Source organism: Oncorhynchus nerka, linkage group LG6 (assembly GCF_034236695.1).
Source record: "Oncorhynchus nerka isolate Pitt River linkage group LG6, Oner_Uvic_2.0, whole genome shotgun sequence".
Classification (NCBI taxonomy): domain Eukaryota; kingdom Metazoa; phylum Chordata; class Actinopteri; order Salmoniformes; family Salmonidae; genus Oncorhynchus; species Oncorhynchus nerka.
Window position 1 is genome coordinate 26,836,263 of NC_088401.1, and position 15,819 is coordinate 26,852,081.

Consider the following 15,819-nt stretch of genomic DNA (forward strand, 5'->3'; position numbering starts at 1 on the left):
CCATCTGCACCCCCCCCCCCTTTCCGCCTCATACTGTAATTGCATGAATAGCTCTCTTTAATTTCAGGCTGACCCTCATCAGAAGCCTCACCACCCCCTCCCTCTCCTCATTCCTCACGGAGCCTCAAAATATCCATCAGCTTAAAAATAAATATAAAAAAATAAGAGGAAAAAGGAAAAACACACTAAATCTATTACAATCAGGACTTTCTCTCCCTCAGTCTCCCTCCCTCCCAGTCTTCGTCTCCCCCTCTCATCATCCCCCCCCGTTTCCACTGATTCCACATGCCAGAACCTGAAACAGGCTAAATGCATTCCGCTCTACTTCCCTTCTGTATGAAAAAAATAAAAGAGCTCTATTATCCATATTGAATGGTGCTGACAGGGGCACTGCCAATCGCCAGGGAGGGATCGCTTCCTATCCTTCACTCAGCCCTCTTTTTTTGACAGGGTTATTGATGATATGGGGCCCCTCCTGGTCGTACAGAAGAGAGGGGGTAAAGGCAGGGGACGGGTTGTCAACTGAGGTCTGAACAGCAGATCAACCATGGGCTTGGGGGGGATTAAGACTAACGTAAGTGCAGCAGCAATTGAGGGATATTCTATTCTAAAAGATTACATTCTAATACACAAAAAATGTCATCCGCAAATGCTATACGCCGATACAGCTATGAAAAACGATCCCCCTCTTCTCAACGTAATACACATTAGGCTGAACGGTCCGGTCCCCCTCTTCTCAACGTAATACACATTAGGCTGAACGGTCCGGTCCCCCTCTTCTCAACGTAATACACATTAGGCTGAACGGTCCGGTCCCCCTCTTCTCAACGTAATATACATTAGGCTGAACGGTCCCCCTCTTCTCAACGTAATACACATTAGGCTGAACGGTCCGGTCCCCCTCTTCTCAACGTAATACACATTAGGCTGAACGGTCCCCCTCTTCTCAACGTAATACACATTAGGCTGAACGGTCCCCCTCTTCTCAACGTAATACACATTAGGCTGAACGGTCCCCCTCTTCTCAACGTAATACACATTAGGCTGAACGGTCCCCCTCTTCTCAACGTAATACACATTAGGCTGAACGGTCCCCCTCTTCTCAACGTAATACACATTAGGCTGAACGGTCCCCCTCTTCTCAACGTAATACACATTAGGCTGAACGGTCCCCCTCTTCTCAACGTAATACACATTAGGCTAATCCCCCTCTTCTCAACGTAATACATTAGGCTGAACGGTCCCCCTCTTCTCAACGTAATACACATTAGGCTGAACGGTCCCCCTCTTCTCAACGTAATACACATTAGGCTGAACGGTCCCCCTCTTCTCAACGTAATACACATTAGGCTGAACGGTCCCCCTCTTCTCTTCTCAACGTAATACACATTAGGCTGAACGGTCCCCCTCTTCTCAACGTAATACACATTAGGCTGAACGGTCCCCCTCTTCTCAACGTAATACACATTAGGCTGAACGGTCCCCCTCTTCTCAACGTAATACACATTAGGCTGAACGGTCCCCCTCTTCTCAACGTAATACACATTAGGCTGAACGGTCCCCCTCTTCTCAACATTAGGCTGAACGGTCCCCCTCTTCTCAACGTAATACACATTAGGCTGAACGGTCCCCCTCTTCTCAACGTAATACACATTAGGCTGAACGGTCCCCCTCTTCTCAACGTAATACACATTAGGCTGAACGGTCCCCCTCTTCTCAACGTAATACACATTAGGCTGAACGGTCCCCTTCTCTTCTTAGGCACGGTCCCCCTCTTCTCAACGTAATACACATTAGGCTGAACGGTCCCCCTCTTCTCAACGTAATACACATTAGGCTGAACGGTCCCCCTCTTCTCAACGTAATACACATTAGGCTGAACGGTCCCCCTCTTCTCAACGTAATCCCCCTCTTCTCACACATTAGGCTGAACGGTCCCCCTCTTCTCAACGTAATACACATTAGGCTGAACGGTCCCCCTCTTCTCAACGTAATACACATTAGGCTGAACGGTCCCCCTCTTCTCAACGTAATACACATTAGGCTGAACGGTCCCCCTCTTCTCAACGTAATACACATTAGGCTGAACGGTCCCCCTCTTCTCAACGTAATACACATTAGGCTGAACGGTCCCCCTCTTCTCAACGTAATACACATTAGGCTGAACGGTCCCCCTCTTCTCAACGTAATACACATTAGGCTGAACGGTCCCCCTCTTCTCAACGTAATACACATTAGGCTGAACGGTCCCCCTCTTCTCAACGTAATACACATTAGGCTGAACGGTCCCCCTCTTCTCAACGTAATACACATTAGGCTGAACGGTCCCCCTCTTCTCAACGTAATACACATTAGGCTGAACGGTCCCCCTCTTCTCAACGTAATACACATTAGGCTGAACGGTCCCCCTCTTTTCAACGTAATACACATTAGGCTGAACGGTCCCCCTCTTCTTAACGTAATACACATTAGGCTGAACGGTCCCCCTCTTCTCAACGTAATACACATTAGGCTGAATGATCCCCCTCTTCTCAACGTAATACACATTAGGCTGAACGATCAGTCTCAAAAGGAGAGTAGTAGGGCATCTCATCCTGTTAACATGCGCAATCTAATTTTCTATTCTAGGCTACTCCAGTATTTGTCCATTGAGTAGCCCCCACCACAGGGAGCATTACAGCCTTGTACAGGTGAGCAGTCGAGTCACAGAGGGGCTCCATATGGACTGGGGTGACTGTTAGCGGAGGTCAGCAGTGTGGTGCCCTTTGCATTAGCTTAGGATGCTAATCTAGCAGGCCAATCAATTATCTCCCTGCTAATGCTAACACCACTTCCATCCCCCAGGCTACTCCAGGCCACCACTTAAAGCTTCTTTTTGAGAGAGAGCGAGAGAGCGAGAGAGTCTGCTCTGCAGTAAACTTGTTCCCCAGGCCCGCTTAGCGTTTCATTAAGTAGAATAACATCCGTCTCTGCTGTTCTGAAACACAAGTGCACACACATACACATGCGCGCACACAGTGTGCCATTACAACCAGCAGCACAGTTACAATAATTGAATGAACACATTGGCGAGAGAGAGGAGAGCCAAGCTGCCCTGGGGGAGGAGAGGTGACCCCATGTTGAGTGAAGGGTCCAAGCCTCCTGAGCCAGCGAACAACATGTGGAAACATGGCAGGCTAGGGGAAAGTGCATGTCAATGGGCTCAATATGGGAGGGAAAGAGAGACACACACACACACACACACACACACACACACACACACACAAGTCCTGAGCAAACAGCGGTGGTGGGGTAGTTTCCATGGGCAGGCAGGCAGGAGGGAGTGCAGCTCTATGGGCTAGCTGCTGGGACCTCCCCCTTCACGCCAGTCTTCACACACACAAAGGGCACATGAGAACCAGGTCAGGTCACTCATTGGTCAACAGCACTGATCTCACTCTACCACTCAAACATACAGACGGCTGAAGAACTTTGGAATGTATTTTTTGATCAGCTGAAAGGATGGCACTGTTTTATCAAATCAGAATGAGGATTACTTCATTAACATGTTCAGATTTGACATCCAGCCAATATTATTACAATATTGTAAAAGCAAAAGGCCTAGCCTAAATCAAGGACTTTGACTTATCAGAGGTCGACACAGAAGTTAGTATTAGGTAGCTACAGTAGGCTAATAGTTTTTCTTCTACAGGGAGTTTGAATCCAAAAGAGACCAGTATGGATCCTGTCTGGGAAACCAATCAGCCAGTCAGTGTGATGGCACAGCAGCTAACTTCCCCTGAGTCCATGAGAATGCTCTCACCCCAACAACCCCAAAGTTCAATGTCTGCATGTGACAAAGGGGAAACCCAATCCGCCACGCAATGTGTCTGTGTCTGTGTGACCCGTCCAGTGCAGCAGAGAGGGGAGGGGGGATGGCACGTTGTTGAAATAGCCAGTGCTCACTGAGGCATGCGGAGTATCGCCCTGGGCTTTGGAACTGGATTACTACCCTCTATGGCCCACTATCCACTTCTCTGTCTCTCTCCCTCTCTTTATTCAGTGAGGCCTCCCCATCTCTATCCAGTGAGGCCTCTCTCTCTCCCTCCCCATCTCTATCCAGTGAGGCCTCTCTCTCTCCCTCCCCATCTCTATCCAGTGAGGCCTCTTTCCCTCCCCCTCTCTATCCAGTGAGGACGCTCTCTTCCTCCCTCTCTCTATCCAGTGAGTCCCCCCTCTCTCGCCCCTCTATCCAGTGAGGCCCCCCTCTCTCGACCCTCTATCCAGTGAGTCCTCCCTCTCTCGCCCCTCTATCCAGTGAGGCCCCCCTCTCTCGACCCTCTATCCAGTGAGTCCTCTCTCTCTCCCTCCCCATCTCTATCCAGTGAGGCCTCTCTCTCTCCCTCCCCATCTCTATCCAGTGAGGCCTCTCTCTCTCCCTCCCCATCTCTATCCAGTGAGGCCTCTCTCTCCCCTCCCCATCTCTATCCAGTGAGGCCTCTCTCCCCCTCCCCATCTCTATCCAGTGAAGCCTCTCTCCCCCTCCCCATCTCTATCCAGTGAGGCCTCTCTCTCTCCCTCCCCATCTCTATCCAGTGAGGCCTCTCTCTCTCCCTCCCCATCTCTATCCAGTGAGGCCTCTCTCCCCCTCCCCATCTCTATCCAGTGAAGCCTCTCTCCCCCTCCCCATCTCTATCCAGTGAGGCCTCTCTCTCTCCCTCCCCATCTCTATCCAGTGAGGCCTCTCTCTCTCTCTCTCACTCCCCATCTCTATCCAGAGAGGCCTCTCTCTCTCTCTCACTCCCCATCTCTATCCAGAGAGGCCTCTCTCTCTCCCTCCCCATCTCTATCCAGTGAGGCCTCTCTCGCTCTCCCTCCCCATCTCTATCCAGTGAGGCCCCTCTCCCTCTACCAAGTGAGGCCCCTCTCCCTCTACCCAGTGAGGCCCCTCTCCCTCTACCCAGTGAGGCCCCTCTCCCTCTACCCAGTGAGGCCCCTCTCCCTCTACCCAGTGAGGCCCCTCTCCCTCTACCCAGTGAGGCCCCTCTCCCTCTACCCAGTGAGGCCCCTCTCCCTCTACCCAGTGAGGCCCCTCTCCCTCTACCCAGTGAGGCCCCTCTCCCTCTACCCAGTGAGGCCCCTCTCCCTCCCTCCCTCCCTCCCTCTACCCAGTGAGGCCCCCTCCCTCCCTCCACCCAGTAAGGCCCCCTCCCTCCATCCAGTGACGCCTCACTCTCTCTCTCCCTCCCTATCTCTTTGCAGTGAGGCCTCTCTCTCTCCCTCCCCATCTCTTTCCAGTGAGGCCTCTCTCTCTCCCTCCCCATCTCTATCCAGTGAGGCCTCTCTCTCTCCCTCCCCATCTCTATCCAGCGAGGCCTCTCTCTCCCCTCCCCATCTCTATCCAGCGAGGCCTCTCTCTCCCTCCCCATCTCTATCCAGCGAGGCCTCTCTCTCCCTCCCCATCTCTATCCAGCGAGGCCTCTCTCTCCCTCCCCATCTCTATCCAGCGAGGCCTCTCTCTCCCCCTCTATCCAGTCCCCATCTCTATCCAGCGAGGCCTCTCTCTCCCCCGTCCCCATCTCTATCCAGCGAGGCCTCTCTCTCCCCCGTCCCCATCTCTATCCAGCGAGGCCTCTCTCTCCCCCGTCCCCATCTCTATCCAGTGAGGCCTCTCTCTCTCTCCCTCCCCATCTCTATCCAGTGAGGCCTCTCTCTCTCTCCCTCCCCATCTCTATCCAGTGAGGCCTCTCTCTCTCCTCCCCATCTCTATCCAGTGAGGCCTCTCTCTCTCTCCCCCATCTCTATCCAGTGAGGCCTCTCTCTCTCTCCCCCATCTCTATCCAGTGAGGCCTCTCTCTCTCTCCCCCCCATCTCTATCCAGTGAGGCCTCTCCCTCTCTCCCTCCCCATCTCTATCCAGTGAGGCCTCTCTCTCTCAGCTTTATTCTAGTTCTGTCGCTACCTCATGCAATTGTTCATTACTTTTTTTTTGTCCCATCCCTGTACTTATCTCCTCTCATTCTAGGGTTTCACCTCAGTCTCAATATTTAACAGCTTGCCATGGACCTGCTGCCTTTCAATAAACCATCAGGGTCACAGACTGTTTATTATTCACCAGTCAGTTAAGGTGGCATGCAGCTAAGAGATCAGTCTGCAGTGCCCGGGAGCATTTCCCGTACTTCCTGTGGGTCAAAGGTGATACGTCGTGTCGAGCTACCTTTTCCATGGCCTAAATAACACTTTGCATTAGATCACTAGCACATTACCTATCCTGCTTTTTCAGATCAGTGTAAAAGAAGGAGATGAAGCCATATCAGACTATTGAGATACTAACTGTGTGTAAAAAAATATGTGCATAAAAAGAGATTGTCGTCCATGTCTGAAGTGGACTAAAATGGAGGGTAGTCCTTCTCTCTCTTCTTCCTTGGCTGACCTTTTCAAGTCTACGCATCATACCGTTGAGTACGTGGCATTGTTCCTACAACTTCGATTTGACCAAAGTGCGACACTCACAACTGGAGGACGAGCACCATCTCGGCGGCCATCTCGTAGACCTGGTGCAGGTTGACCACCCGCTGGCTGGCCGTGGCGAGCTCCAGAACGGCCACCTCGTGGATGATCTCCAGCCTGCAGTCCTGGCCCTTCCTCCTCTTCCTCATGAACTTGGCGGCGTACTCCTGGCCTGTGCACTTCTCCACACACTTCCTGACCACCGCAAACTTCCCCCTGAGGAGAAGCACAGGCAGAGAGAAGAGGGTGCTGGGTGAAGATTTATATTTCACTGAAAAGTTGTTTCAGTACAGAGAATAAGGTAGGCTTTTCCAGACACTTTCTAGTCTAATGTCATCTACAATAGAGAAGGTTTATATATGCACCATTCAAGATATTCTAAAGCCTTTTAACTAGCTCTGTAACTATGGTAACTGAAGGCCGTTCATCACTTGGCATGACAAGTTGACTATATGACCTAGTTTCACTGACCCAATAGGGCAATACGGACTTTCTAACAATTCACAAGAATGACACAAAGCCACAAATGAATGTTAAGAGTTCAGTCTGGAGAAACTAAAGGAAGTCATCGCAGTGTCTCTCATTAGATCTGCATGATGTTACAAATCAAAATGACCCGATGAACAAGCAGTGGATTCACATACAAATGTGTACACACAGGCACCCTTTCATCTGTGAGAAGAGACGTGTGTGTGTGTGTGTGTGTGTGTGTGTGTGTGTGTGTGTGTGATGATGAGAGAGAGGTGTTGTAGTGATCCTGAGACCAGCACACTTAACGTTGGATCTGAACTTCCCTTTGTCTCCTTGGCATTTCTGCAGGATGAAGTCATCTCCCATCCCCAGAACCCAAGTTGGCCCTTTTTCTCACCGATACAGCCGTCTGCTTTGTGGCGCTGACCCAACTTTGAATGACTATGAAGGGGTAGGGGCCTGGACTGGTCTGGTGTGAAAAACACACAGCGAGCGGCTGTGTTTCAAATGGCAACCTATTCCCTTATGAGGTGCACTACTTTTGATTAGGGTCCATAAGTAGATCTGGTCAAAAGTATACAGGGAGCAGGGTGCCATTAGGGACAGAGTGTGTGTTGCCCGGGGGGCCTTGCAGAGAGAAAGCAGTGTATAAAGATGACACGCCAACATCAACTCCCCTCTCGGCTACCGAGAATGCAGCCAAATGCTCTAATACACTGAACCAATGGTCCCATTATTGTCTGACCTCATTGTAAGAGGATATGACAACACAACCTCAGGTTCTAAAATGTGTAGCAGAGACATTTAAATGCCAAGTAGAAACAGTGTAGGCTACAGGGATACCGTTTGCCTACTTTGTTTCCATGCAAAGGCAACATAACTTTTATTTACACTTTATAGTACAATGGTATTGACTTAACCTCTAAGGAGGAAGTATTTGCGGGACAAGGAAAGGTTCTTTGAAACAGAGGTTTGCAGTGGAAAAGTCCGAACTCTCCGGAGCCAGACAACTCTCTTATCAAACAGGTCTGAAGAATGATTTACCGGCCGAGGTGATTTGAGGCTGATAAACAGAGTTTTGTGAGTGATAACCATGCACGCACGCACGCACACACACGGATTTATGACTCACGCCGGAACATGGTGGCAGTTGAGAAAAGTCAGAGCGATTGACCTCTCTGGAAGTGCCAGAGCTGCCAAAGGGTGGAGAGTAAACATCCACCTAAACTTTATTCCCATGACCTTAGCTCCTCTCATCCAAGCCTTAGATTTTGAAAATCTGAACCACATATCACCTGGTCCTCCTCGTATCCACCCACCTTCATCCCTCCGTGCACACTCAGATAAATGGTGTAAGACCATGTTCAACATCTACCTTAAAGAAGACAGTGGCCTTGAAGGTTGAGCCTGGCAGCTGTCAAATATCTCAGGTTGTCCTTACTGTCAGATTGTGTAAGGGGGTGGGCACATCCTCCCAGTTCTCATGAAAGTAGTGTCAACTAGCCTGCATCATGTGCAACACAGCCATGACATGCGAGAGACTGGGCAGCAAAGAGGGACAGATCTGACTAGAAGTCCACCGATTAATCGGCATGGCCGATTAATTAGGGCCGATTTAAAGTTTTCATAACAATCGGTGATCGCCATTTTTGGACGCCGATTACATTGCACTGCGTGGCAGGCTGACCACCTGTTACGCGAGTGCAGCAAGGAGCCATGGTAAGGTGCTAGCTAGCATTAAACTGATCTTATAAAAACAATACATCTTAACATAACTACACATGGTTGATGATTTTACTAGTTTAACTAGCTTGTCCTGCGTTGCATATAATCGATGCGGTGCCTGTTAATTTATCATTGAATTACAGCCTACTTCACCAAACGGGTGATGATTTAACAAGCACATTCGCGAAAAAAAGCACCAATGTACCTAACCATTAAACATCAATGCCTTTCTTAAAATCAATACACAAGTATATATTTTTCAACCTGCATATTTAGTTCAAATAAATGAATGTTAGCAGGCAATATTAGCTCGGGAAATTGTTTCACTTCTCTTGCGTTCAGTGCAAGCAGAGTCAGGGTATATGCTGCAGTTTGGGCCGCCTGGCTCAAACATTTTGTTTTCGAAATGATAGTTTCCGGATTTGACCATATTAATGATCAAAGGCTCGTATGTGTGTTTATTATATTATAATTAAGTATATGATTTGATATTTGATAGAGCAGTCTGACTGAGCGGTGGTAGGCAGCAGCAGGCTCGTAAGCACTCATTCAAACAGCAGCTCTTAGCAATGCTGGGATGCAAAGCGCTGTTTATGACTTCAAGCCTATCAACTCCAGAGATTAGGCTGGCAATACTATAGTGCCTATAAGAACCTCCAATAGTCAAAGGGATATGAAATACAAATGGTAGAGAGAGAAATAGTCCTATAATTCCTATAATAACTACAACTTAAAACTTCTTATCTGGGAATATTGAAGACTCATGTTAAAAGGAACCACCAGCTTTCATATGTTCTCATGTTCTGAGCAAGGAACTTAAACGTTAGCTTTTTTACATGGCACATATTGCACTTCTACTTTCTTCTCCAAAACTTTGTTTTTGCATTATTTAAACCAAATTGAACATGTTTCATTATTTGAGACTAAATTGATTTTAATGTATTATATTAAGTAAAAATTAAAGTGTTCATTCAGTATTGTTGTAATTGTCATTATTACATACACACAAATATATATATATAAAATAAATAAATAGCCCGATTAATCAGTATCTGCTTTTTTTGGTCCTGTAATAAAATCGGTATCGGTATTGCCGTTGAAAAATCATAGTCTGTCGACCTCTAGATCAGACCCAAGAGAAAACACAAGCAAGAGACTAATGAGAAGTCCAGTTTAGTCATGCCTGCCTAACGCCACCATGCCGAGTGTCATTGTCATGTTGTCGGGGCAGGAGTGGAAGCAGACAGGAAGAAATTGCGTCTGGAGTTGGTTTTGCCCTCCAGAGAAACAGGCAGTAAATGTCTGCTGAGCGCCTTAGACTAGATTGGCATAGGAATTGTGACAGACAACTATGCCGTAGCTGGTCAAAACGATGCACTTCCTGATGTAATATGGTCAGTGTTTTTAGTCCTGTTTTGAGTCGTGAATATTCTAACACACCATCGAGAGAGAGAGAGAGAGAGAGCCTGGGCCTCGGGGGGGGGGGGGGGCTGATCTGAGCTCATGTGAGAGTCATGGGCCTGGAAGATTGTGCTGGGGCTCTAGGCTCTCCAGCTTTATTCCCTCTTGTCCTTACATTCTCAATCCCACTCTGTCCAGCCACGCACAGATTTACTACATACAGCTGCCTTTCCCTGGCAGAAACACTCACACAAGGAAGAAAAATGTAGAGACTGGGGGATGAAGAAAGAAAAAGCCATGCTCTTTGGCTTTGTGCTGAACTCATCAAGTCCACAGACTTGCCCTAATGCGTTGGGTCAGGCTAAATATCTGAGGAGTTTGAGGATGTGGCGGACAGAGGCGTTTGTTATTGTCTGAGGCCAGTGTGACAGGGCAGTGACAAAGTAAGAGCAACGTGACAAGGTCAGCGAGAACATGAACACGAGGCACGTAGAGGCAAGGAGAACCACTGACTCTGTATTTGTGAACACCTTGTCAACCATCCGAACCAGGAGGAAAGACGCACTTGGCAGCTGCAGGAAGGCACTTGACATTAGCTTGTGAAAATCCTTCGGGGGGAGGGGTCTCCTTATAGTCACAGCATCCAATGACAGGAATGCAGGGAGCAGACGTAATCTCTTGCATTCATAACATCTTAACGGGCTGCGTCTAATCAATCAAGTTCGGAGGAAATAGTTTGTGCTATAAGGAACCTTCCGGGCCTTTGAAACTAGCTAAAGAGCAGGTCTAATAGGCTTTCGCCACACTTGACTGCATGGCTGAGGCATTCCTTCATACCTCTGCCACCACCGATACTCTAATCCAGCCCCATGCTGTCGTAAGCTTGGTTTCCTAAAAACTTGAAAGCCCTGGAGCTCTGTACGGTCCAGAGGTGTGTTAAGCGAATTGTCTTATGTAAAAATAAAAAATGAATAAAAAAAACTGTGCTATAGATGAGGTGTTTGTGGTGTAACGTGGTGGCAGGGGTGCGAACCAGCCCTAGCCTAATGAAAACCCTCACAGCAGCCTCGTCCTGTCCCGTCTGGCCACTCACCCACTGAGAGTAATGATACTTTGGATCAGAGGCATTGGCATCAATCAACGCTGTGTGAAGTTCATCAAGTCGACCATGAATCTCTGCTATGCTTAGGGAGGGTGCTGGACAGGAGGTCTAGGCCTGCCTGGAATGTTCCATGGGTCATTCCAGAGACGACAAGTAGCCTATTTTGATTTATATTATAGCTGGGCAACTATCTGCATGGGATTGAGGAGAAAACAGAGTCTACCATCAATGCTAGCAGTGCACAATATACTAAATATTCCAAGTTCAGCTAGCACACACAAGCCATTGATTTAGGGCTTGTGTACATGCTTGCTGGAGAGACTGGGACTCTGGTACCTTTAAAACAGACCACAGCCTTTCTGCAGTCATGTCAGCACATTTCCAAAGCTTGTGTCCAAACACAGACAACACCCTGAAAGAGATGGCTTTCATGTGTGCAGACACCAGGGGTGACGGCTGGGTCAATGTAAAGGAACGGTTCGATTCAGAACAGATGGCTTTCATGTGTGCAGACACCAGGGGTGACGGCTGGGTCAATGTAAAGGAACGGTTCGATTCAGAACAGATGGCTTTCATGTGTGCAGACACCAGGGGTGACGGTTCTGGGTCAATGTAAATGTAAAGGAACGGTTCGATTCAGAACAGATGGCTTTCATGTGTGCAGACACCAGGGGTGACGGCTGGGTCAATGTAAAGGAACGGTTCGATTCAGAACAGATGGCTTTCATGTGTGCAGACACCAGGGGTGACGGCTGGGTCAATGTAAAGGAACGGTTCGATTCAGAACAGATGGCTTTCATGTGTGCAGACACCAGGGGTGACGGCTGGGTCAATGTAAAGGAACGGTTCGATTCAGAACAGATGGCTTTCATGTGTGCAGACACCAGGGGTGACGGCTGGGTCAATGTAAAGGAACGGTTCGATTCAGAACAGATGGCTTTCATGTGTAAAGGAACGGTTGCAGACACAGACACCAGGGGTGACGGCTGGGTCAATGTAAAGGAACGGTTCGATTCAGAACAGATGGCTTTCATGTGTGCAGACACCAGGGGTGACGGCTGGGTCAATGTAAAGGAACGGTTCGATTCAGAACAGATGGCTTTCATGTGTGCAGACACCAGGGGTGACGGCTGGGTCAATGTAAAGGAACGGTTCGATTCAGAACAGATGGCTTTCATGTGTGCAGACACCAGGGGTGACGGCTGGGTCAATGTAAAGGAACGGTTCGATTCAGAACAGATGGCTTTCATGTGTGCAGACACCAGGGGTGACGGCTGGTAAAGTCAATGTAAACCAGGAAATGTAAAGGAACGGTTCGATTCAGAACAGATGGCTTTCATGTGTGCAGACACCAGGGGTGACGGCTGGGTCAATGTAAAGGAACGGTTCGATTCAGAACAGATGGCTTGGCCGTTTATGCACAAAGACAAATGGCTCAAAACCACTGGACTTCGTCAAGAGGCAGTAAGTTTCCTTTTTAATTTTTTTATTATTTTTTTTACAAAAACTGTGAAACTAGTCTGAACGTGGCACTTCTGCTTTGGTCCATTTTAGCTTTTGGCTGAAGTTTCCTTATTTATAATTTATCACACCCAGGTTCCTGACCCATGCTCATTGAAATTAATGGACATCTTTTTTTTCCCATACACATTTTTGCAGTGGCAGGCGTCCAAGCAGAAGATTCATTTAATATAACAGGGCTATGCTGCAGGCGGTGTGCCAGAGCTGTTTGCATGCCAAGAGCTGAATGGTTCGTCTACTTTTTTATATGAAAAGATTCCACACAGTAGCCTCTCAGAAATTCTGAACAAGCCCTTGAGGGGGGAAAGTCAGCTCAATGCAAGTATGTAAGGTAACTTACGGGTTAAAAAAGGTGGAATGTTAGGAATCTAACTTCTCTTTTCTCAGTTGAGTGGCCAAACTGTACGTAGGGGGCTTGAGATAAAGCTGCTGACAGATCTCAACTGTCAGCTTTATTGAATTAACCTCAGCAAGATCGCCCCCTCTAAATGGCCTCTGCATAGGCCCAATTTTTGAGAGTGACACAGTTGGTATGGGTAGAGTGACACTTCATCAGGTGGCTGTAAATCTGATGGATGCTGACAGTAAATTAGAGTGGCTCTGACAGACCGATGCTTAAAGATGACGTGAGCCCACTTTGGCCTCTGGACTTTGACCACCTGTTAAACCATGGCACCAAAGTTGTTGCTATGTTGGTCGTACACTGATGGAGTGGCCAGGTCATCTAATTGGTAGGTGTCAAACTCTCAAGTCACTGTGTGTACGGTACAAACCTTCTGCGCGTCATCCCATTTCTGACACCAATGTGCCAAAGAAATTACAGACAATCAACACTTCACAGAGTGGTGCAGATGACATCGGCAATTTGGTGGCTTTAAGTTGAGAGGCCTTCCATTGTCGTCATTCGTCTCACAGATAACTGCAAAGCCTGAACAGATGGATTCATTCCGTCTGCAGTAGCAGACAAGTGGTCCACGCAGACTAAAGGAGCTCCCGTCTACCATCTGCAGCCACTCCTATAAAAAGGTTGAAAGGTATTACTTTAAACCCTCCCGCCAAAACTATTCTCATCAATGGAATCAGATCTAAACAGTGCAAAAAGAGAACGCAGCCCGAGCATATTGTGGCCAGTTTATAGCGTCTATAAAAATGCAGACAGGGTCTCCAAGTTGGCAGAGGCGTTGACAGGATACCAAAAGTCGGACTATAGCAGTGTCCTCAGATGGCAGAAAGAGAGAAGGCTCTAAGCCAGGGGATCCAGCCTGGCAGCAGGGCCGCTTCCTCCAGCTGTTGCCCATGGGAGAACGTGCCCGTGTTTTTAATGCATTTGAAGTATGTTGTGGAAATGGGTCCCTAGACGCACTACAAACAAAATCACTTTATATGGGAGGTATTTGTCCGCCTGCTCAGTTCGGTCAATATTATGGCAACCTGGTGCACTTTGGCTAATCAACTAGTTTTGTTCCAGCGTTTTGATTTATTTTTTAAAACAGGCTTGTAGTTTCGTCCGAGTGTCCAGAGTAAGAGCGGCCATCTCTCAAAGAGCTCCATTAATCATCAACGGGCGCACGGAGAGTGAGCCTCAAGCAATTATGTAGTGGCTGCTTTTGACAGGAGGAAAGCCTCATCACCATTAGAACAAAAAGCAAGGCAGAGCAAAGAGCTCCCTATTGACCGACCCCTCGTTTTCCCCCAATAAGAACAGGGCCTCTGAGCTCTTACCAGCGCATGGACTGAAACCAGAGGCATGTTTACTCTGCGTCTATGACATGAGGGAATAAGGAACTCTGACATGTGACCCCTATACGGAAAGGAGAGGGACAGAGAGAGAAAGAGTTTGCCTATTCACATACTCTTTGCACACAGGACATTTTCTGAATACCTTGGGAAAGGGCATTATTGCCTCATCACCATCCCCTAGGCGGCCTGTTTCAAAACCCCACCAGCTCAGGCTCCGTTCTACAGAGGTTAATGGCCCACAGAAGATGTGGTTCGCTCGCCACGCCTTTGTGGAGATGAATGATTTCCGTACTCGGGTTGGACTACATTGCCCGGCTTTTTTTCTCTCGCCACAGCTCAGTACATGTGAAAGGACATGACAAATTGAGTCTGCTGAGCGAGCAAGGAAACACGATAACGTGTAGCACCTCTAATCTGTGAGAGAGAAAATGGCTAGTGGTAATAGTTCATATGAAACAGATTAGGCCCGGTTGATGATGGAAACGTGTGATTCCATGGTGAGGTGTGTCACAGTTGTAGTCGGGGAGGGCCGTGACCCATAGGAAGTTCTATCAACTTAATTAGATTGCTTTGAAGGCGGGAGAGGAAGTATAGCATGACATACCCCCCTCCATGCGCTTCCCCTCATCTCATCTCCTGACACGAGAGTGAGGGATCTCACTGATGGGGTTCAATAACAAACTTGGCTTTCACATGTCCCCCCCCCTTTCTCCGCGGTTGGTTGTTTCCAAGGCGCTCAGCAGATGTTGCCACCGGCCCGGCCGCGAGACCCAAACAACGTGAAAAGCCAGGCCGATGATGTCATGGAATCCTGCCTGATTGTCAAGACACAGAGATCCTTTCTGTGAGAACCAGAGGGGGAGGTTTGGTTCAAAACATGAAGGGGAGGGGTTGGGACTGGGGAGTGTGGGTGAAAGGGACCCCACTGCACACATCCGACAGACACACAGGCTCATCCATAGAGAAGACCACCCCCCTACTAGGACCCTGAGAGCTATCCCAAGGAGGTGGATGCTGCATCACCGCCTGCTGTAACTGCAGTCTAATCCTTCAGGACGATTCCCAGGACAGCAACTAAATATGACACACTCTCAGTCAATTTTTGTTATCCCTTGATGAGACACTGAAGGCTCCACTGACCACTGGATTACTGTTGGCAAAACAGTTTTTCTTCACACATTTGGGGGAGAGAGTGGCGCAGCGGTCTAAAGCAATGATTTGCAGTGCTAGAGGCATCACTACAGACCCGGGTTCGATCCCGGGCTGTATCACAACCAGCCACAAGTGGTCCAGCGTCAATGTAAATAAGAATTAAGGGAAGGTTTGGCAGGGTAGTCCGTCATTGTAAATAAGAATGTTCTTCACTGACTT

The 15,819-nt window shown here is 48.3% G+C and overlaps 1 protein-coding gene across 1 annotated transcript in view; it reads right to left on the reverse strand.

Annotated features, from left to right (window-relative positions):
* The window catches only part of LOC115130255 (serine/threonine-protein kinase 17A-like), a 40,881-nt gene that overhangs the window by 12,835 nt on the left and 12,227 nt on the right, over positions 1 to 15,819 (reverse strand). Inside the window, exon 2 of the mRNA XM_029661191.2 lies at positions 6,492 to 6,704. Coding sequence (XP_029517051.1) covers positions 6,492 to 6,704 — 213 coding nt within the window. The remainder of the gene's footprint in view (positions 1 to 6,491; positions 6,705 to 15,819) is intronic.